General features: G+C 36.8%; 1 protein-coding gene across 1 annotated transcript; it reads right to left on the reverse strand.

Moving 5' to 3' along the window:
- Positions 1 to 23397: 23397 nt before the first annotated feature.
- Positions 23398 to 23936, reverse strand: LOC308612404 (metallothionein-1E-like). Its single transcript, XM_081224880.1, has one exon. The coding sequence runs from the start codon at positions 23862 to 23864 to the stop codon at positions 23679 to 23681; it is 186 nt and encodes a 61-aa protein (XP_081081006.1). The 5' UTR covers positions 23865 to 23936; the 3' UTR covers positions 23398 to 23678.
- Positions 23937 to 26976: the final 3040 nt, after the last annotated feature.

The raw sequence follows: 26976 nt of genomic DNA on the forward strand, positions 1-26976 counted from the left end.
TCAACATCTCCACGGACAGTTGATACACCCATTAAAAACGCTGGCAGTGTGTCTGGTTGGGTTACCGTTTTGATGTGCTTTCTAATGGTGCTGCTTGCCTTTGGCAATAACTGTAATTCAATTTATGCCTCTACAAAATCACCCAATCCTATTGCCTGTGCAGTTTCACAAAATATCTTTTCTCTGTAGAGTTAATCAGCCTTACATCGGATGTTTTCTATTACCTAGATTTCACTGCATCGCCCAATAACTTTCAAGCTGAACAAGTCTGCATTCCAGAAAGTAAACACATTAGAAATAAAGCGACCAACCTTGAGCAGATGGCAAGAGATGCCACTCATAAAAATGGTGACTTGGCTCTATTGTAAAAATTGGTGTGTGTGTGTGTATTTTGCTCTGGATAAATAAACTATTTTAAATCTTTAATTGTATAAACACAGTTCTGTGGTAACATTTAAAAATAATTGTTTGCATAACATTTATTATTTCATTTTTATCCAGACTTTAAAATGTGCTTGAAAAATTTTCTCAAGGTAAATGTTATATATACATAACCACTTTGTCAAGCAGTCTTAATATGGAGAAGAATAAATATGAAATAACTCTTTTCTCTAATCACTGCTTTCAGATATGTTCTGTATAATCTTCCTGTGCTTTGATGTTATCTTGGGCCAATTCTATCACTTTCAGTATTTAAAAGTTTAATTCAAATCTATTAGGGTTTTACATGCTGCCAGCTGTTTGCCAGATCCTTGAGCTGGAACCCTGACTCTGGTTTCAGCAGGTAAAGGTAAGACATGATCTTTCTCTGTGTCATCTCTTTCTAGTGCCCCTTTCAATACCAACTCCAACAGGGTTGAGGTAGGGGGAAGGGAGAAGAAAAGAGACAAAGGTCTCTTTCCTTACCTGGGCTGCTTTGATGTTTCTTCATTGGTTTTGCACTTTTAGTGAATCTAACTTGCTGGTTATCAATAACCAGAATGTGTCTGAGTCCAAAAGTTGAATCTCCTGTGGCACAGAACATTGCTCCACAAAATGTGGTCCTTGGACTGGAGGCATTGGTATCACCTGGAAGACTGTTACACCCTCAGCCCTCATACCTACTGAATCAGAATCTGAATTTTAACAAGATCCCCAGGTAACTTGTATACACATTAAAATTTAAACTATTGTGGTTCAAAGCAGCTCTTTTTTGTTTCCTTCTGTTCCAGACTGATATATGTTTAAAGTATAATGAAAATATATTGCTAAAAAAAATAATTTTTTTAATAAAACAAAGACCTGCAAAGCACAAGCCAAAGTTTTGTTATTTGATTCAATAGACAGACTAGGATGGAATAAGAAGTACAAAACCTGCGCTCCCACCAGAAACATATATGAAACAAGTTACTTTCAAACATTAGACAACAGGCAGTACAGGTCTTTGATTTCTAAGAGAAGGAAAAGAAATAAGAGGAGCCTTATTACCACCTTTTTACCTAGAGGGATGGCACAGGAAAGTGGAACCCAAGCAGAGCAGAACAAGCTCACAGAATTGAGTCAGACACCACAGTTCAGTGAGGTTGCAGTAGCTTGACTTTGTGGGCAGAGTCCTGAAAAGGAGGTAGTGAGGAAGACAAAGGACGCAGGAAATCTCCTTGAGTTCGTGCTGAATTCTAAGCTAGGCATTAACTGTGCATTAAGTTGGAACGTCATGAGGCTGGGCAAAAACTGTCAGGGGCCTCTAAGCTGAGCAGACCAGAAGCTCACACAGCACTGGGAGACATTTCTGTTACAACCAACCATAGGGGAGAAATCTTTTATAGATTTTTCCCCCTCAAACTCAGACATACAATTTTCAGATTAACTTAGTGAAAATTAAGGAAAAAAAAGCTTTTATAAAAGTTCTGAAAGCCAGGTTTCTCTCCTTCTAGACCAGCAGTAATTTTATCTTAACAAAATGAAACCATAAGAAATTATTATTCAAGTTTAGTTCAAACAAAAGGAGAAAATAATTACCAATCAGAGAGAATCTAATAGAATTTGTATTAGAGGAGATGAAAGAGAATATATGACCTTTTGGCATCTTCAGACCATCCTCTATTAACTGCATTTTTTATCCAGAAACCTGGGAAAATCCTATTCCTTGATAAGGCATTAGGTATGGAAGAGGCCTCTCACTTCAAGTGTAAGTGTCCTGGCACTATTTGAAGTGATCTTCCCTTGCCTGTGTGACAGTTTTTTAACTGTTCTAGAAGTGACCAGGGACCAGAAAAGTCTAGTCAAATGTAGTCTCTAGCCAGTAGGATGGTGAAAATCCCAGTTAAGATCCAATCTCAGGTATAGTATGCTTTAATCACATGAAAGTACTCTGTAAGTTAAAACTTTAAATATCAGAAAATCAATTTATAAGTCACAAGACAATTCCAGGAGTAAAGTGAATTCAGCTATGGATTTGGCAAACACAAAACAAAACAAAACTTCTAAATGTGGTTTCTAAACAAAACCTAGAAAATTTGGATTTGAGTTGCAAATATGTCAGTTAATAGTTCTTTGATCTAAGAGAAGTAATGAGCTGTATTTTCTTGACATTTAGCTACTGTAAAATAATGAAAGGGTTAAATAAAGTAGTTAATATGAGAGTATTATATAAAGTATAAAATGCCATGAGAGTGTTACATGCACATATATATATATATTTTTTCAAATAAGCAAGCTCTTATATACCACCTAATATGCACTGAGCACTGGCTTATGCATCCCTCTTTTCACAAATATTAACTCACTTAAGTCCCATTTTACAGGTAAGAAAACTGAATCACGGGGAGGTTAAATAACTTGCCCAAGATCACACACAGTTAAGAAGCAATAGAGCTGGGATTAGAATCCAAAAAAGCCTGGTTGCAGAGTCTGTGCTATCCCAAGTTATCTATGATCTTTTAAGAGCAGAAAAGTCAGCTTTGTTGGCGAGCTTCTGGATCTTTCTGACTTGCACTCAGGAATGATTTTCTTGAGTCATTGTTTTGCTTTGGTAGGGCCTGTGGCTGCCTTCAGTGTGCTAGTGAGGGATTAAGGACAAAAAAATAATTACACAGAAACAAAACTTTGGAGTCAAATTATTGTGAACTCATGAACTCAGTTTTAAAAGGTAGCATTTATAAAGGACTGTTTGGCAAACATGCAGACCAGCCATTATAATAGGTTACTAATTTTCAAAGTTTGCCCTGAAGTCCATTGTTTGGCTATGATAACCTCTTACAGGGAGCCACATATTGAGCCAGAAATGTAAGACCTTTCTTTAATTCCTAACAGTGAAAGGCATAAAATTCCAAAGACTTTTATTTTCATATTGTTAAAAGAATTTAGTAGTAACTACACAGTTTCTAAATTTGGTGTTTATAAACAAAATTAAGTATATCATTAAAATTTACTGAGCATTATTATTTCAGGATTTTAGTAAGAAATCCCAGTAAACACTTACTGTACCTACACATTTGCACCTATTTAGAATATCACGAACCACTAGGACAAGGCAAGATAACGTGAGCTACAGGGAGTTTTGTCCCACTTAAGTACACCATGATTAAAACATTTGAGATCCAGACATTTCCAAACTGAGGTATGTAAATGTTTTCCAAAAAAATAGTATGTATAGAAAAACTGAAGGGAATCAATTTCCACGTCTTTAATTTCTGTTTATAATGCTCCCTCCTAAAACTGATCTTTCTAAGAGAATGCCTTGGGCCCAAGTTTTTCTTTCTTATCTCCCTTTTACAACTGTTTCTCATTTTATAAAAGAACAGCATATTCTTCACTTGTCTTATAATAATTGGGAAAAAGCCCCACGTATCTCATTAAGAGATGTGTTTTTCTTTTATGCTGAATAATTATTAACACAATTTGAACCCTATCTGTAAGTTTTTGATCTGTTATCTATTAATAGTCACTATTATATGATCTCAATTTGGTAGAAAGTTTCAACATTTGAAGCTTATGGTCAAGGAATTTTAAAAATAAAATTATTTATGTACATATTTTGTTGCAGAGAAATATGTTTGAGAGGTCATTAGAAACTTTCAGGAAAAAAATTTGCATTAGGATTAAATTCTGTGAGAGAAGTGGAATAGAATTAAAAGTTCAAGGATAATCAGTGTAAAACAATGTAAAATTTCTGTCAAAAGGAGCTTATATTGTTTGTATATTTGAATGATGATATGTTTCATATTACTGACTTGATTAAATTCCAGTGAATACATGTAAAAAATAATGATTTATTTTTAAATGTCAACTTTCACAGTATACCATAAATTACAAACTTTGTAACATTTTAAACTTAAGATGGAAAACTCAAATTCAACCTGACAATGAGCAAGAAGGTATTTTTTTTTTCCAAAATTCTTCTAGGTTCAAAGACCTAGATCTAGGAACCATCCTTTGCTCATCCAGATCCAAAAGAAGGTTGTGCACTCAAATCACATTATTATGGCCTCTTGTAGATTTGCTTTCACTGAATTTCACTTTAGCCATGTCTCAGCTCTTATAGAAAGTAATTACAGGAAACGACCCTTGGAATTCATCACTCCAGAGGACGGCTATTAAAGGTAGTATATAGCACATCACAAAATGCCCTATAAACAAAGTTCCACATGAAAACTTTCTTTTGGAATTCGGTGCTAGGAAAAGTTTGCTCCCCTTGAATAGTTAGTGTGCTTCTTCCTTTCTTATCATAAGACTTATAATGGTTATATTATAGTGGTTCTTATAGTGGTTATATCTTCCTTTTTGCTTTGGTTCCCAGGAAGTTGGCCACTAAATCTGAGGTTAGAGAAAAAGAATTACTTGAGTCCTAACAGATTGCACAAATTTTGTTGCAGTCCCATCAATCTATTCTTATGTATAACTTCTTCCTTCTACGTTTTTTTATTCTTAATTCTATTTGCTGTAATTTTATGATGTGCATTTGTTAACCTGCCCCCAAATCGTTTGTGGAGGCAGGACATGAATAAATGTGAATTTGAATAACAAACGTTCTTTTCATCAAGGTATCCACGGGCAAATCTCCCACTTGTTCCTCAGAGTATTCTTATTCTGTGTTGGGTAGGTAAAATTATCCTCAGTGACAAGAAGAGGATGCCATCATTATTACTAGGTAATGCTTTCTTTTAACCAGTTTTTTTGGTAAGTATACTCTATTCATCTATTTCTTGGTATGAACATAGGAATTCGATCTAGCCCTTGACTACTGCATCCACTTAACAGGACTTAGAGTTTTCATGTTCGATCTAGCCCTTGACTACTGCATCCACTTAACAGGACTTAGAGTTTTCATGAAATAAAATTTTCATCAGATTCAGCAATGTCAACAGAGTCTTAAAAAGGTGGGGGCCTTTTATTTTGTAATAGTAGGTCACACTAAAACTTCTGACCAAGAGGTAAGAATATACCTCAATACGTCTCTTCAAAAACAGCGCTTTTATTTCCTTTTAGCACGATCTGATCTAATGCGATACTCCCTTTTCCTTGAGGTTTTGTCTCAAATGAATGACCTCTTCTAACCAATTATTGTGGAACGAGTCATCCCAGCAGCGTACTGATGAGTAAGGAGAAATTCCTCTTACCCACAGATGGCACTGCTGGCTCTGTCTCCATCCCCACTGTCTCCCAAGCTCACCTTCACTCAAGGCACATGTTACTTAGCCTCTCCTCAAGTCACTTCCACTTCTGAGAGTCTGGCCCTTTTTAACCACCTGACTTTCCCATCTTGACCATATTTTCTTCAATCGGTAAATAAATATTGAGTGGCTACGATGTGCTAGACCCCAAGTTGAAGTACTAGAAATACAGAGGTAGAGTAAATGCCTTCAAGAAGTTTATAATCGGGGCTTCCCTGGTGGTGCAGTGGTTGAGAATCTGCCAGCCAATTCAGGGGACATGGGTTCGAGCCCTGGTCTGGGAAGATCCCACATGTCACGGAGCAACTGGGCCCGTGAGCCACAGCTACTGAGCCTGCGCTCTAGAGCCCGTGAGCCACAACTACTGAGCCTGCGCGTCTGGAGCCTGTGCTCCACAACAAGAGAGGCTGCGATAGTGAGAGGCCCACGCACCCGATGAAGAGTGGCCCCCGTTCGCCGCAACTAGAGAAAGCCCTCGCACAGAAATGAAAACTCAACACAGCCAAAATAAATAAATAAGTAAATATATATATTTATTTATTTTTTTAAAAAAAGCACACCTTATTAAGAACTAAAATTCAGGGCATCTGTGACTACCATGACAAAAAAATGCCATTAAAAAAAAAGAGGTTTATAATCAAATATTCCAGGGACAAGAAGAAGATCAGTGAACATGGGAGAGGTTTCCATCAAGAATTTAGTTTCCTCCTCATTTCTTTTCCCACTGGGTTCTTCTCTAAGCCCTAATTAATACTGTATCACATCACATCTCAGACCTCACACTTTCTCTTCTACTCTATTATTTAAATAAACCGTATCATCACATACATGTATGCATGCACACACACATATATACATGCATGCACACACACATCACATACATGTAAATGGACTTTATGTATACAATTGCACAGACATCTTCTCTAAGGGGATATTCAATGTGACACTTGTTTGCCACAAAGAAATATCTGACTTAAACTGGAAAGTTAATTAATTGGGAATAGAAATAAGTGCTCACTTACTCATGTAATAATTCCTAATTAGGGGAAATTGTAAGTCTATATAAATATGGTAAGGGGGACACAAATAGGTCCTTGAGATATATGCAGTAAGTAATAGGTAGACAAAATTTTATCCACCCAATTTTTTTCAGCATTGGATTCTTTAAATAAATATGTGAAAATATCACATTGGGATATGTCTCCAAAGGTTTGATTATGTAATAAGTGACAGTTACTGCCTCCTAGGACTGTGGATAGAGGCAACTGGTGGAATGATATATTTCACTGACTACTGTGTGGAAGTTTGAGTAGCTAAATTTAATCTCAGGAACTGGAAAAAGCTGAATTACTATGCAATTTCCAAAGTAAAGCAGTGAACTAAAAAAATACTGAAGCCAGGAATCAGTGAGAGCCATCAGTGAGGGGAGGGGACTCTAGATTGCCCTTTGCCCCATCATCACCCTATTATTGTTCCCATTAGTTCACCTGGCAAAGCAGTGAGTTTAGAAAGAATGATTATTTAAAATTGTTTGCTTTGTTGTAATAGATTTAAATCTCCCCTACAGATATTGGAGTTAATTCTGAATAGAACATTGATGTTAAATATCCTCAGAAAATATAATCTTCAGAAAAAAAAACCAAACTCCATCAATTTTTTTATAGCACAATGATTTTGATAAATTAGACAATGAAGTGACAAGAAATAAGTATGTGTGATTCTTAAATCCCATTAATATCACTGTATTCTGTATGTATAATGTTCTACATTAATAAGATCCAAAAAGATGCTAACTTTTACAGCCATAATGACTACTTGCATGTACACAAAAGCCAGTGGACAAGAAGACAGCTGACCTTCAGCATACTGATGGGGTTCAGAACATACTACCTCAAATTTAGCACCTTGACAAATTAAATATCTTACTCTGAACGAGTCTGAGAAAATAGCAGAAACAGGAAGATTACTCTGACCTTCCCACCTCCCCCTTCTGTCCTGAAACAGGTCATAAAATTCTCATGTGAAAGGTACCCTCCATGTGCCCAGAGTAAAGAAGACATTCTTGTCACCAGAGAAAGGGAATTTAGGGCCAAGAAATCTATACAATAAAACCTCTTAAACTAACCCTTACTCTTCCTAGTTACTTCTTCACCATTTGCCTTCACTTCTACCCCAAACTCCTCTATCTTGTCAATTTTTCACAAATTTATGTTTCTTTGTCTAATTGTATAAAAATTTCCTGTTCTGGTCATTTCTATGGGTCTTCATTCTCTTGGGAAGACTCCCTTGCATGTATAAAAACTTAATAAAATTTTTATGTTTTTCTCCTATTAATCTGTCTTTGCTAGTTTAATTCTTAGACCCAGCCAGAGGGTCAAGAAAAACTTTTTCCTCCCTTACAATACAAACATCAAAACTCTCAGTTGAATTGGCACTCTACCTTCATTCTAGCCTCATTCTAAAAGAATATATTTGAGAGTACTTTGATTTGACTGGAAATGCATCAGTTCGGTATAGTAACCTTGCTACCTCATACTGTTCAGATGAACCTTTAAATGATATAAGTGCAATGAGTGAACCGCATCCATAGAAGAAAAGTCACAAAGGAGGAGCATCAGATAAAGGCGTCTGGCTTCTCTGAAGTTTCGGGGAACTAACTGGCATCCCGGGGCGTGGGTGAGGAACCAGACAGCAGGGACCCTGGCATCAGACTCCACAAGTACTGTAATAGGTACCCAGCTCTTCACCTGGAGCTCTGCTCTTCCTTCCAGGTGACAATCTGCAAAGTCTCCATGAGCACATACCCCTCATGGCCTTCTAATCACACCCCTACCCCACGTCTCAGCTAAGGACCAGGACAGTAGCTGCTTAAAGAAGTGCAGAGGCTACAGAAAAGCAAACCGATCAATTATCTTCTTACCTAAGGAAAGAAGTAAATTCTTTACTTCTTTACAGGTGTCCACATACATGCGCCTTTGCCTGTGCTGTGCCCCTGGACATGAATGTCCTGCACTCCTTGCTCAGATGGCCTTCATCTCCAGGCTCCTGGGATCATGCAAATCAGTATCCATTTCCCCCTCCCAGCCAATCTGGTCCATAGCAACATATTCTAGAGGACCCAGCTTAAATATAATCTCCTTGTCAGAAGGTTCTCATCCTTCTAAGGTAGGGTTGTTAAATATCCCCGTTGGTACATTCTTCTGTAATTACAAAATTTTAAGAAATTTTCAAATTCTCTCACTAATCTACCAGTCCTTTAGTTTCTTGAAGGATGAGTCCCCAACTTACTCATATCTGTTATCATTAGAACTTGAAAATTTTAGGAAATTATGCATTTATTAAAAGAATATGAATAAAATACAGTAAGTGAACATCAACTAGGTTTAAAACAGAAGTCCCAAAGTATTTATTTGATCCATCATAAACATTAAACTAGTTTAATAATGACTAAAAGCAACCTATCCATGACTATAAATTTACATTTAGTACCACAGCTGCAAAATTCATAATATGAGCACAAGCATATATAATAGTAGAAATACAAATCAACCACACTGTACCAGTCAAAAGCTAGAGACTCACTTTTCCATTGGTGAACTAAAACTCTTTATTCATTATTTTTCAGAGTTCATGATCACAAGCATTAATTTCAGCTCTATATCATTAAGCCTTTAAACTGGACAATTTTCAGACAACTGTATAATGCTTTCATCAAGCATATTGGTTTTATTCAGAATCCTGACTGTAAAATTAAGCCCCCTAGCTCAAAGGCATTTATACAACTTTTTTAGATGTTATAATTAGAACTATTTAATCTGTTGGAAATATTAGTCTATGAACTGAAATTAGTACTTCCTCTCATTCTGGAAAATAAAAATATATTTTGCATCATTTAATCACCATTTAACTTTGAATATCATGCTGATATTTATGGGTGATTTTGAATATAAGGGTTGATGTATCTTTATTATATCTTCTACCAAAAAGGAATTTGAAAATAGTTAATTAAACTATACATGAGTATCACTTGTAAGGTAGTGAATCTCTTAGAATATTATAGATATATTTATTTATAAATAATTTTCTCTTGAAAATAAAAGCTCACTTCTAAAATGTAATAGTTTATTTCCAAGTGTGTTTTCACATATTCATTCTGTAGCATGCCATATTTAATGCTATAAAACTCTTAGGATTTTTCTTTCCTTAGGACACATTAGCTTCATGTTGGTATGCTAGAGTTAGTGCACCAATAAAAGGACAATGTCTGTTCCTATCAACCTGAATTATAATACAAGATAACAGCATTTAAAATGTCAATGCACCTTAAGATTCTCAGATATATTCTGACTGGTATTGCCTATCTGTGTTTGTTCATAAATATCAGAAAAAGGAAAATCTAAAAGTTTTTATTACATTGATTATTAAACATCTGCTAAATCTCAGGAAAAAGAAAAAGTGGGGACCGGCCATGTGTGTGAGGTGGGAAAAGATATTGTAGCCCAGTGGTTCTTAACAAGGAGAGATCACATGAATGATCCAAGACCCTTTTTAAAAATACAGAGGTCTGTATCAACTCTCTGAAATTCAGATAGAGTTATTCAGATGTGAACCCACAGTTGAGAATCACTGTTTTAGGCAGAGCTAATGGCAAATGTTAACCATAGATTGATGTGGAATAAATAATAAAAGAAGGAATATGAATGAATATGCAAAATAATCAGAAAATCTTCTTTAGATTTTACTTATACACTCTGAACTACTGAGATATCGAGTGATAGTCTGATACATAATGATTTAAATTTTAATTCTTCCTGATTTTGAATGTCATCCTTATGGATCCTTAATGTTTGCACAAATAAATTTCATCATTAATTCTTTCACAAATATTTCTTGACCTCCTACTGCATGCCAAGAACACATTAAGTGCTGGGGATGTAAAGAAAAATAAGATGGGGTTCTCCTTTCAACAGGAGACATGTTTTTACTTGAAAAACATGAAGAACTATCATTTTTATTTTAACCTCATACTTGCATATTATGTCTGACTTAATTTGTCCAGAGTCTATGTAGTTTTGAAATTATTGTATGTTCCTTAAAAATATTCATAGACTTTAGTAATCATCCATTTCAATTATCTCAGCTTCCTAATCTCTACCATTCCTTTCCTTGCCTCTCAGCACCATGCAATAGCTAATTTTTCATTCTAGTTTTGTCTTTGATGTTGACATTTCACCAGTTTCATCTTTTGCTATGGTTCTGGCCATAATGCCATGATACCTATTTTATCTCACCTTACATAATACCTTAGTTTGCACAGAAACTAACCTCCTCCTTGTAGTGGTAGTGGTGATGGTTTCTGTTATCGTTCCTCCGTTTTTTTTTTCTTTATTCTTGGTGTTTTGGTTTCTAGGAGTTTAAACTGTCAAGGACCTAAGAGGTGAGTCGTCAAGGAAAACCTGAAGTGAAAAAGCTGAGCTCTAAGAGAAGTTTTTGTTCATCGGCACAGGATCCCAGTAAACCCAAGACCTGGAACAGGACAAAAGTGAAAGTCTCTGACTAAATGAGGCAGCACATGTGTCTCCTCCAGCGCAGTGCCTCTTCAGGATAATAAATGTTCATCAAGTAAGTGTCCAACAGTTACTTATGAATGGGTTACTATATGGAAAGTTCTTAAAACAGTACCTGGCACAAAATAAGTGGCCAATAAATGTTAGTGGAAAGGGAGAGCCAAGGAAGGAAGGGAAGGAGGGGAAGGCTGAACAGCACTGGGGGAAAGTAGAGAATGAGACTTCTTTGGGACAGAGCTTAACAATTTTTCTATTAATGCCTCCAAATTGAACGCTTTGAACACTCATCACAATCTTCACCTCACAAAACCAAAGCCCTGCCACCTTAAAATACAATGTCATTTCCAGCTCTTGTGAGGTTTCATGCCCCACCAAAGGGGCTTATCAAAGTACTGCATTCATCCACATTTCATCCACATTCAATTTCTTCCTGAGAAATACTGACAAATGCAATTTTCTTCATTTTACTCTATTTCACTAAGGTTCTAGCACCATGTTTAAGAGTCTCTTAGGGTTTTGAATTTGTAAGCTTTCTTCCTGGACTGCTCATTAATAAGTTTTTCATTTATTCATCCAGCCATTTATTCTGTTACTCAGTGTGAAAAGCAGCTACAGGAGGTTAAGTGATTTGCCTGGGTTGCGGAGTTTGTGGTTTGGTGGGGACTTGAACCTAACTCTGCCATCATTTGAGCACTCTTGCCTTTCTATTAAAGATTTTTGCTTAAAATTCAGATTGGAGAACCCTCTATACTTCATATTTCAAGTGTGGAAATTAAGAACAATTAAAAATGAATCCTCTGAAATTGTAAAAACTAATAGGCGGCCTTTAAAAAACTCTTCCCTGGTTTTACTGGAATCAGTGTCAGTGGACTAAGTTATTATAACAGTGACTTAATTTGTGTAAGTAGTGCATTTATTTACAATATGATCTAACAGATGCTATTCTAGACTCTAATTGTGGTAATATATTTGTAGATAATATAATTATTTATATAATTATACAAATATAATATAATTAATAAAGAATTTTTTTTCTGACCAGAGACACTAAGATCTGTGCAATATGATTTGACCTGTGTAAAGCCCAAGGGTATAATAATAATGTAGACTATCACAGAATTATGACATATTTTCAAGGATTGGGTTGGAACTGGGCTAATAATACAGTAGAAAATGATTCTGAAGTTTACCATCAAATTTTCATGTTCTTCAGATAATATTGTACTTCACAGTCTTCAGGTAATAAGAAAGTAGATTCTGAATGCTTTTATTTCATTTTCTCCACTTCTAAAAACTGGAATTGACCAATAATCAAAACTTAAAATATTTCAGAGTTAATAAAATGTAGATAATCTTTCATCTTTCTAGAAATATAAAATGAGAAATTCACATTTGCCAATGTTCTAAATGGTTTTTGAAAATAATATTATTATTCAGTTAAGCTTTTATTTATTCACTTAGGCTATTTTTCATCTCTAGAAAAAAGAGATTTGTAAGTTTCTGATTAAGAATCTTCCTAGCTCTCCAAGTAAAATAATAACACAAGATTGAGTATTGTGACAGATAGTATTTTTCCAAAAACGTCTGCACCCTTACATAGTCCATTCCACATATTCTTCTTAAAATATGACATTCACGCTCCTTCATGGAGACGTGAGGTCTATGTGTCTTCCCCTTTAATCTGAGTGGACCTTTGTGAATGTCTTCACTGATAGAGTACAGCAGAAATGATGCTATGTGATTTCCTAGGCCAAGCTACAAAAGACTATTCAGCCTCTATTTCTTTCTTGAGACTCATGCCTTTGAAGTCCTGAATCACTGTATAAGAGACTAGCTATAATGAAGAGTTAATTCAGCAGAGATCACATTGAGCGAAGGAGAAATGCCCAAGGAACCCCAGCTGTTCTAGCCCTGGGCAATTTGAGTCTTCCCAGCCCCGCCTTCAGACACATGATTCAGAAGTCTTCAGAGGATTCCAGCTCCCAAACATTGGACTGCCTCAGCCATTCTGAGTGAAAAGGAAATTAGGTGTCCTTACTAAACCCAGCCCAGACTGCTGATTCTTGTTATTTAAACAAACTAAAAGATGTTGCTTTAAGTCATTAAGCTTTGGGTTTGTTTCACAGACAGAGTAAATGAAACAGACCTCTATTCTACACAATCACCCTGAATAGAGCAAATAAGGCAGAGAACAGCTACATCATTCATTCATTCATTCATTCACACATTTCCATAAATATGGATTAAGTACCTAATATGTGCCAGTCACTATGTCAGCCAGTAGCTGATGGTAAGTAAAACAGGCAGTGTTGGCCCCCATGGAATTTAACGCACTAGAAATGTGCTGACAACAGGCAGGTCTATGAACAACCTGATGTCCTCTAACAGTGGGCATTATTATAAGGATCTAGAAAAAAAACCATTGTTACAGAAATGGTGATGGAAATAGCTGACAGATTTCCTTTTCAATGATGACATGTACTCCCCTGTTGACCTCAGTCAGAATTTATACTAAAGAACAGTAGGGAAGAAGAGCAGGTGAATGAGACAATTCAGAATTTTGCAATCAGGTCTAGTGTTTCTTAGACATCTCTTTCTTTGTATTAAATTGTGAATAACAGACACCATATTGGGTTAGTATGACATTTTATGGTGTTTTGAAATCTGTGGGTCAGGTTGGTCAGGAAAGTGTAATTCTAAGATGAACTTAATATTGTTTGACTCAGCAAATCGATGATGCTGAGAGCCCCAACTCAAATCTACAGTGTAATTTGGATTGTTTTAAACAGATTTAAACATTCTTCATATGCAATATACTTCTCATAAATAGCAAAGCCAGGAAAAAGATTAGGAAGCTTTGCACATCCTAGTTGTACATACTGAATCCAAATAGAGGCTCTAATACTCATCTCTATACCATGATTCATGCTGCAGATTATAAAGCCGTGTGTTCGGGTTAATGCTAAAACTGACAAATGTCATGCCAGATTTGAGAATATATAGGAAATTTTAATTAGGAGTTTATAAAAGTCTGAAAAAATCTCCAAATCTCATATCTTTAGGGATGAACTTAAATTTAGAGCTAATGTATTAGCTAACATGCAGGCAGTGATTAAGGGAAAACAGGTGGCTGGTGTATAATTTGTATAATGGTCTCCTTTTTAAGGCTGGTTGTGGAAGCCAACTCTGGTTGCTTGCAGAGGTTGTTTGCTCTCAACAAAGAGAAATCAGGAGTATGCTTCCCTTTGTCAGAGAACATGACACACTCTCAAATTTTAGGCTACTTTTGTTGGACTGAGACATTTGACTCTACTTCTAGAAACTATTTTTAGATCTGTTTATATCTCCTACTATTTATAATCATCTTACTTTCTTCACAAATTTGTCAGTGAACTTGACTGACTGGAAGATTACAGGAGAAAAAGAAGCATTGTTCAAGGAAAGGAGGGAAATGGGGAGACAAGAAATGTTGATTATTACTTGTGCATTCCCGAGTGACCTTTTTCCCTTGACTATCATCTCACAAGTTACTTTTAAGATGTTAAACCACTATTACCATGAAGGGACATCTTAGCTATAAAGGGGTTATAATAGATACAGTAAAACATTTTTTAAATATACTCTAAAATAAAGATAAATCCAATGCAATTCACATAAAGCCTAATGCATTATGTACAGTCTGTGCTTAATAAATGCATTACTCATAAAATATACATCCACACATCCTCCTTTCTTATCAATAAAGCAATAAAGCTGAGCATAAGATTACCCAGAAATTCTGTTCCATCCTATACAAAAATATAATCACATTCTTCCCTTTTTAAATCATGCTCAGATGAAAAGAAATAAGAAATGATTACTGTTAATATTTCATTGTATAAAGTATTTCATATTTAGCCTGCTGAAAATACTGCACACATTTTTTTTTCTTTCATGTTTCCCAGCATAGAAGAGAAAAAAATTGCAGCTTTTTACAGCTAACTCAGGAACTAGTCTTAAATTATAATATAGATCAGTAATTGAGACTGGTTAGAGTTACCCTGAAGCATTCAGGGACTTTTTATGCTACAAGGACCATATTTTGAGTGTCAGTAAATGGACATAATGCTAGTTCCTGATCTCTAAAAGAATTTGATTCTGTGTTTGTTCTTTTAATATTCTTTGCCATTTGTCAGATTGAACAACCCATATCCACTGTATGAGATGATAGGCATCCAAATCGCATTTCTTCAACAGAGTTTGCCCAAAGCATTTCCTCAGCTAAAATCAAGATTCTGTCTTCAAAATGAAGATTAAACTGGATGCTGGCAATGTGGTTCCCTCTGATCCTCTATTTTTCATTTGGACAAATGACCTCTAATTGCTGGTTATCCTCATACCTCTGTATATTTAAAGCCCCATTCAATTGATAAACAATTAATTATCAGGGTAAGTCAGCTGTGGTTCATTTTAGTGTATAGTTAGGCAGATTCTATAGAATGCCTGAAATGTTGGTAACATTCCTGCAGTCAAAATTATGGTTTATTATTATGGGAATAAGGGAATCTTTAGAAAGACAAAATAATACACAACTTTTACTTCCTCCTACCCACACTTCACTGCAGCCCAACTTCAGATCTTTTATGATTATTTGCTGCACACCAGCAGCCCCTACGGCTCTCTCCAGTACCCGCTAAGGCATCTTTGTGTACTTTACTAGAAAACATGTCATTTGGAAAGGCAAGTACCAATTTACATGAGGCAGGACTCCATATATTTCTCATATTCCTTTTTCTCTCTGACAAGCAAAAAATCGTAGGTCTCATTTTCCAATCCTTATTAAAGAGTGTGGTCCTGGTTGTTTGGAAGGCTCATTAGTACCACTGCTCTAAGATGAACCACATATCTTTATAAGAAAGACAGATTGCATGAATGCATCAGTCCGTCAGCCATAATGAAACCCAAGTGCATCCCACACAAGCCTCAGAATTTAGATCTTCATTTGCTTTTGTGGAAAATGAGAACCCAAATGGGCATTTGAAAACACAACTAGTTCCTTGTTTTCCCAGTAATAGGAGTGCCTCACTATTGCACTCGTGATCTTCAGGGAAAGTAAAAGAGACAGTTAACTATGTGATGCTTTGCAAGTAGAGTGCTGAGACCAGGCAAAAAGCAGAGGGGCATTAGCAATGGATTAAGAATGTACACAGGAGTAAACTCAGAGAATTGCCATCTCATCAGTGGTGAAACGTTGGTCTCTTGGGTGATGATGTCAAAAGCATTTAATTTTTGTACTTTTCAACTTCCCTTCCAAAAATATTAGTCATAGAGTGTCTTTATCTAGATCTAAAGACTAAGATCTAGATGGGCTAAATGAAAGATTATTTTCTCAAAAATAAACAAAATCATGGAAATAACCTTGACAACAATAAAACAATTATAACAGTTCTGAATCTTGAGGAAAATGAAGCAAAATTCTGCTATGGAGTGAGTAATCCAGAGCTCTTTTAGGTTTTTTAAATAAAATTGTTTCTCCATCTCTAATGAGCTATGTATATGTGTGTTTCTAAAGTATTTCACAGAAGAGGACTTCATGGGATGGAATGCACACTGGTCTTGCAGTCCTAAGGCCTTATTTTGCCTCAGAGCTGGCCACTTACTCACTGGGTGACATCATGAATCATTTAACCCCAGTGGTCCACAGGCCTTACCTGTCTCATGGAGTTGTTACTTTTTAAAAAACATACCAAAATAAAACATAGGTAGACGATTTCTGGAGTCAGCTGGACCTTTGAGGCCATCTAAATCAATCTCTTTATTTTTGTATAAGCAAATTTAAGCACAAAGAAGTAACTTTAGCAAGGTCACCCAGTATTTAAGTACCAAAAATTAAATTAATGCCAAATTATGACCTAATAAAATAATTTGTATATTATTTTTATTATTCATAGTTATATAAATTAAAATGAAAAAATAGCATTTATCCCGATAAAACTAAAGTTCAAATGCTTAAATGACTATATATATAATAAATAGCATATATAATATATATCATATCTCTCCTGAAAGTTATCTTAAAATATCCTGACTAAATAAACAATTTTATTTTCTGGGATTACACTACTTATTTTCTCCAGCATTTTAGAATTATAAAAGAGTGTTGGGACATTATGTATCGAAAGAATCCAGTTATATTAATGGGATTTAAAAGTCAGAACTTTCTAATTTCTTGTCACTTTATTACCTAATTTATCAAAATTGTGTTATAAACAAATTGATAGAGTTTGATTTTATTTTTTCTGGATATTTAAATTTTATGAAGATACTTTTTCTCTTAAAAATAGAAGTAATTAAATGCAATGTGGTAACTTTCATTAGATCATGTAATTGAAAAATTACACTTATGGAAAAATGGGTGAGATCCAAATAGAACGTTTAGTTTAGATAATAGTGATATACTCATATTAATTTCTTAGTTTTGACAAATGTTCCTTGATTAGGTAGGATGTTAACTTTAGGGGAAACTAGGTAAAGGGTATGTGGGAAATTCTCTTTAGTATCTTTGCAGCTTTTCTATAAATCTAAAATTATACCACAATAAAAAATTTATTTTTTTAGTATAGAAATAAAATTGAGAAATATCAGTAATATTTGAGGGGGCACATTAAGCCAATCGAAACAATCTTAATTGATCAGAAAAATGATGAAAGATGGTAATTTCAAATAAATAGAGGAACAAGGGAGTAAGAGAAGGAAGGAAAGAGGGAAGGAAGGAAGGAAGGAAGGGAGGAAGGAGGGAAGGGAGGAAAGAAGGAGGAAAATGTGTCCAACTCCTTATAACGATAGAAATACAGGGCCATATTTTCCCTAAAACCACAAATTGTCCAGTTCCTAAATATACTCATTTAATCCTAAAAAAAAACAATGAAGTAGTTGTTCTTATTATCTCCATTTTAGAGATGAGTGACCTGAGCCACAGAAGGTTTAATTACTTGCCTAAGATCACACAGCAAGTGTGATCAATACATTGTGGGCACAGGGTTTAAACTAGGCTCTATTAAATACCAGTCTTTGCAGCAAGGGAATGACTTGCTTTCCTTTCTATGAAATTCCGATGGGCTTGTGCCCTATAATGATTTGCAATGCTTTTTTCTTTCAGTTTTTCTTTGCAGCCTTTTTAGTCTCAATACTTATGCAGGAGGCTGAACCCAGGATGAACTTCCATGAAAACTATTAGGCTTTACTTACAATTATAGCTTTGAGTGTTGGCTAAGATGAAGTTAGGCTGCTCCAGGCAGAAACTGAGAGAACACCCCCATTCTGCATATTTTACCACCTAGGATCTAAAGCAAAATCTCACAAAGTCCCTCCCAAGAAAAGCTCTCTTCAGTTGTTTCATTACAGCTCTCTTTCTCTAAAACTCAGAACTAGTCAAAGGGGCAGGACCAGGTAACAGACTACTTTGTAATTAATCCTTTTCATCTTACTGCTTGTTTCATCCTATTCCATTTTCTTCTCTCTCCTACTTCTATAACAGGATTTTTCATGAAGTTTCTTTCTCAGAGGCCACCTGCTCTAACCCATATCAACAAAAGCAAAATGGAGGATATGGGGGCCAAAATGTCAATGGACCAGCCCCTCCAAACCTAGGATTAGGTTCAACTGGGACACCCCCATTTGTAAGCTAATATAGTGGGCAAGCATAAAGTAGAGAAGAAAGCATAGTATTCCTGTGAACTTAAATAGCTGTGCCTTTAATGTTGAATCCTTGAAGTTTTCCAACAAGCTAAATATCTGTGAATAGAAGCATCTTTCTGTAGAGCTGGCAAAGACTCAATAAATATCCACTGCTATTTAGCAATTCCAAATTTACAAATAGAAAGAATGATGTATGAAAAGGTGCAGCATTTTCCCTAGGGTGGCTCCAGCTTCATGGATACCTGTATTTCCTAACCCTGCTAAAGTGATGCTCCCAAGAGGCACAGCTCATTAAATGATGGAATATATTCACACTTCCAGAGCTGCAAATGTGCTCCGCCCCAGAGGGTCATTGTGATAATTAAATGAGATGATGTTATGAAAATACTTGAAAACACTGAGAAGTCTTACCACTGTAAACCATTATTGTTGTTAAAATATAATTTTCTCATCTCCTAAGACCGCTGAGATGTGATGATATGGTGAGATATTAATTGGTGTGTTATTCTCTCTCTTCCTTCCTTTTTTCTTGTGATCATCTTTCCTTAGGGTAGCTCATCACCTCAAGGACAAGAAGTATGAGAGAAGAAAAATGTCAAATTCTGGTTTTAAAGGTCAAAAAGCCCAGTCCTTTGGTAAATCCATGGGAAAGAGTAGAAATATTTAAAATAACTTGGGGAAACACTTTTCCTTCTGCCTCCATGGCCCACTTAATAAAAATCATCCAAGCATGGAAGAAAAAAGATTTGGAAAAGAAGGAGCCTTAGTAACTGGCCAGGTGGCCTATGACCTGCCTATAGCCTCAGAGTCCCTGGGGAGGAATGAACAAAGGCCAACACAATAAATTGAGGACCTATGGACAGAGATCTCTCATTACTGTACTGGAGCCATGGGGGAAAGCAGGCAGAGCAGCTACATAGAAATACCCAAGAAGAACACTCAAGGCTTCCCTACAGAGCTCCAGCATGCCCCAACAAGATGCTGGGAACCCTCTTGCATGGTTGGTGGGAATGTAAATTGATACAGCCACTATGGAGAACAGTATGGAGGTTCCTTAAAAAACTAAAAATAGAACTACCATACGACCCAGCAATCCCACTACTGGGCATATACCCTGAGAAAATCGTAATTCAAAAAGAGTCACGTACCAAAATATTCATTGCAGCTCTATTTATAATAGCCAGGACATGGAAGCAACCTAAGTGTCCATCAACAGATGAATGGATAAAGAAGATGTGGCACATATATACAATGGAATATTACTCAGCCATAAAAAGAAATGAAATTGAGCTATTAGTAGTGAGGTGGATGGACCTAGAGTCTATCATACAGATTGAAATAAGTCAGAAAGAGAAAAACAAATACCCTATATAGAACATATACATATGTTATACATATAACACATATATATGGAATCTAAAAGAAAAACAAAAAAAAATGGTTCTGAAGAACCTAGGGGCAGGACAGGAATAAAGACTCAGACATAGAGAATGGACTTAAGGACACAGGGAGGGTGAAGGGTAAGCTGGGATGAAGTAAGAGAGTGGCATGGACATATATACACTACCAAATGTAAAATAGATAACTAGTGGGAAGCAGCCGCATAGCACAGTGACATCAGCTCGGTGTTTTGTGTCCACCTAGAGGGGTGGGATAGGGAGGGTGGGAGGGAGACACAAGAGGGAGGAGATACGAGGATGTATGTATATGTATAGCTGATTCACTTTGTTATACAGCAGAAACTAACACACCATTGTAAAGTAATTATACTCCAAAAAAATTGTTAAAAAAAACTTGAAATGATCTTCAAAAGAATCCCTAAATTGGACTGAATTTACCTGCAAGTGTAAGGAGGAAAAGAAAAACCTTCCCTGTCTTCAGATGGGATATGGCTTGAAATAGAAATTAAGATCAGCTATAAGAAAAGGAAGTTATATTTTTGTACAAATGATTATATATTCTGTGAAAATTAATATTTGCTATGCTGCTGTTTCTGATAAAACAGCATTATATAAAATGGGATACTAATGCTTCACTCTAAAATTCTACTCCAAATTTCTTGTGTGCATCTATCTTCTCTGGACCCATTAGCACGGCTTCTAATGATTTACCTAGTCCATGAATATTATCAAAACAATTGAAAAAAATTTAAAAAGAAAGAAAGAAAAAATCATTACAGGGAAATCATTACAGGGAAAATCATTACAGGGAAATTTTCCATGGTTTTTATTTAATTCATATTTTGAAAGCCTTGTTTTCCATTTATTCTCAACACCCCATCTCCACAGTTTTAGAAATTCCCCCCAAAATGTATTCTTTTGAAGCCCTCCTCTCTGATGGTACCAATATATAAAATGGAAACATAAATATCTAGAGAAAATTAATTCTGCTTTTAATCTCATTGCTAACAAATAGTTGTTTTTCTTCCATGTCCCACTTCAGGAAAAGCCACACCACCTGAGTTGACCAACAGTACGTTAGCAGATATGACACAAAACAAGGCTGAGCAGGCACTTGGGGAATTGTGCTTACTCACTGTGCCTCTGATATCACCATAAGAAGAGCTTCCCCAGAGTAGCTGCTGCCCCTTCAGCCTGGGCCCAGAATAAACGCACATGGAGCAGATCTGGGTTAAGCTCTCTGAGAGCAGGCAATTCCAGTGGCATCCACAGCTTGAAGCAGAGCCGCCCGTTGCACTGACCCTAGATCTGTTCATCCCCAGGCCACCCATGGGCAGGAATAAATTGTTTGACACCTATATTTTTGATTGGTTTGTTAAACAACAAAAGCTGATGGCCTAAGACCTTAGAGTCACTTGATTCTTAACCCGTACCTTGTAATAATAGTCAGTAACTTTGCCCAGAATGTTTGGGTAACTTGTCCGCATTCATTGTTGAGACAGTGGCAGGGCTGAACTCTGTGCATACCCGGACTGATACATGCTCATGAAGCCACATTTCCCTGAACTGCATGGACATGCTTTGCTTTAGAATATCATAAGCAAGGGAGAACTATGTTTCAATTCCCCCCACACAGTGCATGGGCCTGGAACCAGCATCACTCCTAAATGTGGGATCCAGAGCCAACAGTAATCCCCAAGATCTTCTTATACGATGGTCAGTAAGCTCTAGAGAGTGGGTGCTGCCTCGCACAGGGAAGATTACTCCTGCCTTGGCTTTAACTAACAAGGTGAGAGTGTATAATACTCTCAATAGTGAGAATCAAGCACTTACCAGGGGAAAAAGGAAAGAGAGAAAGCAAGAAAGGACAGAAGGAAGGGAAGAAGGGAGGGAGGAAGGGAGACAGGGAGGGGAAGGGGAAAGGAAAGGAAAGGAAAGGAAAGGAAAGGAAAGGAAAAAGAAAAGAAATAAAAAAGTAAAGTAAAAGAGGGAGGGGACATAAAGAATACTGACAAGAATATACTGTTACCATTCTTCAGCTCTACTGCTTTGATAGCAAATGAAATGGACCAAAAGCTTGATGGTCATTATAGTATTTTTGGCACCATGCTTGTGGTTGTGCCCTTGTAATAAAAGGCATCTAGGTGCAAGGATCTGTGTTTCTTAAGAGGAGCCAGGAGGTGGGGCTGTGGAAGGATGGCTGTCTGGAATGGTGAGTGGGTAGTTGGGAGGAAAAGGGATTTTGCCTTCTTTCTAACGTGTCTCATGTCCCATGTAAAAATAACCCAGGAAGTTCACAGACTTCAGACATTATCAATACACACACACACAGACATATGCACAAATAAACAAAAACAGCAATAAAACAGGGCAAAATGTGTCATGAAATTGGGAAAAGGGATTCTGTAGATTCTGTAAAGATTGTTCTCTTGAACTTAAATCTATCTTCAAACAGACATGACTTGTGTTATAATTCTCTTGGGAACTTGATCCTATACTAACTTTTTTCAAAAATGACAAACATTCTAAGCTGAATTGTAGTAACTTTATGTATACTTTCTAACAGAAAATAAAATATAAAGAACAAGATGAAAATTTATGATATGGCATCCAATCATACCATAAAGAATGAAAGTTTTAGAAACATTCCAGGAAATAACAAAGGCCATATTTTCCCTTTGCTATTCATAAGGAATTCCCATTGAAGTCAATGGCATTTTACATAAAAATCAATGGCAAATTATGCTCCTTAATGAAAGAGGAAATTATAATTATAGTGCTGCTGGTAGCATCACTAGGGTTAAGGCTGAGCAGTCTTTTCCATTAACACTTATCAGGATTTAATAGCTCAGCTGTTTGGAGTTCTACTTGGCTGAAATGTGATATACAACTCATCAGGCTGGGTGTAATTAGTTATTGTTATTACACAAGCAAATATTTTAATTAGTAAAGCATTTTTTTTAATTATGAAGCTTAAAGAGAATATTTTTTCCTAATGACAGGTGCAGGGGTGGAGAAGGAGATAGAAAGAAGGAGGCATGCTTCAAGGAAGGTAAAATGTTGGCAGGTCCCTCAACTGGAATAACTCACTTTCTTTTTTTCTTTCCTATCTCCTTAAAAGTTTATTTCTATTTTTTTAATTGAAGTATAGTTGATTTACAATGTTGTGCCACTCTCTGCTGTACAACAAAGTGACTCAGTTACACACATATATACATTTCTTTTTTTATATATATATTTTTTTTTCAGAAGAGTGTCAACAACTTTTATTACAACTCACATATTTCATAGGAAAGGGAATGTAGCAATCAAGTCAGAGTTGTATAAAAACACAGGTCGGCCCGTGGTCCTCCATTGACACCTGGGGCAGGCTCTCCACAACATCAGGCACAGCAGCTGCACTTGTCCGAGGCCCCTTTGCAGACGCAGCCCTGGGCACACTTGGCGCAGCCCATGGGGCAGCAGGAGCAGCAGCTCTTCTTGCAGGAGGTGCATCTGCAGGCCTTGCAGGTGCAGGAGCCAGCGCAGCTGCAGGCGCCGCCAGTGGGGCAGGAGCATTTGGGGTCCATCTGGAGAAGTGAGGCTCGAGGTCCAAAGTAAGGGGCGAAGCCGCTTCACCAGTCCAGTGGGGGGGGTGTCTTTTTTTATATTCTTTTCCATTATAACTCACTTTCTTTTGATTGTGACTTGCTAGGAAACAGAATCTCCTGGGGGAAGCAGCACTGTAGAAGACTCAAGGAAGACCATTGGATGGTTCCTCTAAACCCATTTTTCTACTATGGGGGTAAGGGCATGTGCAATGCAACTAGATAGCAACATACTACAAGCTCCTAGAAATCCTCAAATTCCCACTTAACAATGTCAACCTTGCTTTTCTGGGCGAAAGTACATCATCCTTGACTTATACATGTTCTCTTGTCGCTCATAGACTGTAGGAAAGTCCATCTGAGATGTGGATAGACCTTAGACCAGAACGTTTTAATAGATCCAAAGTGGAGTTGTCGGGATATGTTGCAAATATCCTCCTGCTCTCCTAGGTTGGTGGCCCTCAGAGACCAAGGTATAGACCTTTATACTTACTGCACCTCAAGCACAGGTTAGGAAACTAGAGCAGCAAAGTCTTTTTTAGTAGTTTCTGTACTCACAACCCCAGAGTTTCCTGGCACTTGCAAAAGCCACCTGTGGATCCTTACATTGGAAATGTTCATTACCTACAGAAGGGTTAGATCAAGTGAATAGAATGTGAGAGGAAAAGGTAAATACTTGTGTCTATTATGTGCACTTAGCCTACATTGTTTTATTTAGTCCCCATAACTACCCTTGTGTGTAGCATTTTATCCCCAATTTACAGAGAAGCAAAATGAAATTCAAAGAAATTAAGTGATTTTTCCCAGATGGTTCAGTTAGTACATGGCGGAGATCAACTTCAGTCTCAGATCTTATGAGGCAAGTTCAGTGCTCACCTTATTTCCTTCTTAACCTCCAAATCCAAACCTTCACTCTCTCCTCAACATGGTCCGTTGGGGCTTCCATCCTCTTCTCTTAGAGAAGCAGCTCTTGTCAGGTCCACTGACCACCTCCATTGCCAAATCCAATGGTCACTATCTGTCTTCATTCTTCACTTCTTGTCAGCATCCAAAGCAATTGGCCTTTTTTTCCTTCTTGAAATCCTCTCTGATCTTTTCCAAAATGACTGCTATCTTGTGATAAGTGTTTTTCCTACCTTCCTAGAAGCTTCTTCTTGGTGCCCTTTGATGGCTCTTCCTCCACTGCTCAGCCTATAAATGCCCCCATGCTCAATCCTGGGCCCTCTTTTTCTCTTTTCTCTTGCTCACTCCTGCCCTAAGGGCTTCCACTCAGTCTTATGGCTTTTCTTCCATATCTATGCTGAAGGTAACACACCAACCTCCATTCTCTACTGAGATGTGGACTTGTATATATAACTACGTGCACAATAATTCCATGCATTTCTAATAAGCATCTTATATGCAACGTTTCCAAAATAAACTCTTGCCTCCCTCCCCTCGAAAAAGACTTTATTCCTTCTCTATTTTTCCCACCTCTCTTGTTGTTATTGAAACCAAAATACGATGTGTCATCCTGTCTTTCTCTTGCCCTCTATTCATAATCTATCAACAAATCCTGATGATTTAGCATATAAATAATGTCTGAAATCTACCCACGCTTTCCAGCATCGATATTCCAAGTTTACAATTGTCTACTAACTAGACTCCCAGTTTCCACTTCATTTAGTAGCCAAAGTGATTTTTTTAACATAAATCAGATCAAGTTACTTTCAGACTTTAAAGTGCTCCAAAGAAATACAAAGTTAAACACACACACACACACACACACACACACACACACTCCAAAAGTGTCCCACAACCCTTAGGCTAAAATCCAAGTTCCTTTCCAAGTTCTCACCATGAGCTCACCCTCCTCATTATCCTTCCTTATCTCATACATCTCACACTCTTACACCAGATTCTAAGCCAGACACACTGGTCCTTTTGTTGTTGTCCTGAGCCCCCCGAAACCCTGCCACAAGCTGGATGCCACCTCTGCCACCTTGAGGACTTTGCACTTACTGTTTACACTGTCAGGAACACCTTGAATTTTGTATAATCGGATCCTTCTCATGATTGAGTTCTCAGCCAACTGTCACCTTCTTAGAAAGGCATTCCGGAGTAAGCCTTGTAATGCTGGTCCTGGCACACAAGCCTAAAATATTTATTATCTGTGCCTTTGCATTAGTCAGCTTGGGCCACCATAACAAAATATCATAGACTGAGTGGCTTAAACAACAGAAATTTATCTTCATAGAGTTCTGGAGGCTGGAAGTCGGAGATCGGGGTACTAGTAAGTCAGATGCTGGGTGCGTGGTGGCCCTCCTCCTGGCTTGCAGAAGGCTGCCGTCCTGCTGGGTCCTCACACGGTGCAGAGCACACTCTGTGTGTCCTCCTCCTCTTATCGGAGTACCAGTTCTAGAGAACTGCGGTTCTGCTTTTGTGCCCTCATTTAACTTTAATCACCTCCTTAAATGCCCTATCTCCAATACAGTCACATGGAGAATTAGGACTTCAACACGAATTTAGTGGAGCACAGTTCAGTTTGTACTATCAAAGAATACGGTATTGCCTGTCTCTCTGGCACAGATAGTTTACCAGTGTTTAATGCTGCATTTTCCATTAAAAATTGTTATATATGTAGAGGGGAGTAAGATTAGAAATAGCCATGATGTTGATTATAAAACACGAACCAATTATGTTAATTTTGTAACATTCTCATTTTTGTTCTCTCTTCAAAATACATTGTTAGAACAAGAGAAAATAAATCTAAGAGTAGAATGAATTCAAATATCTCCTTGGTTTTTATACTAGTACTTGGTAAAAAATGTAAAAATTAGTAATAATGAGAATCGGAAAGCTCTTCTAGAAGTCTTAAAGGAACTGAGCCAATCTGTAGCAGAGACTGAGAATGCTTTTCCCAACAAACACCGTGTTTCCTCAGTTTTATTCACTGTTTATCACATTTTTAGAAGCTGTTTTACAAAATGTATTTTTTCTAAAGTCTGACCATGCCCTGAGAGAAGGAAAGAGAAAAATAGAAGAGGTCTAGTTTTGTCCATCACTAAAGGAATAGCCAATTAAAATATAGCAGGTAAATACTATGGAATAATAG

This window comes from Mesoplodon bidens (genome assembly GCF_964165515.1).
Source record: "Mesoplodon bidens genome assembly, chromosome: 2".
In the NCBI taxonomy this organism is placed as follows: domain Eukaryota; kingdom Metazoa; phylum Chordata; class Mammalia; order Artiodactyla; family Ziphiidae; genus Mesoplodon; species Mesoplodon bidens.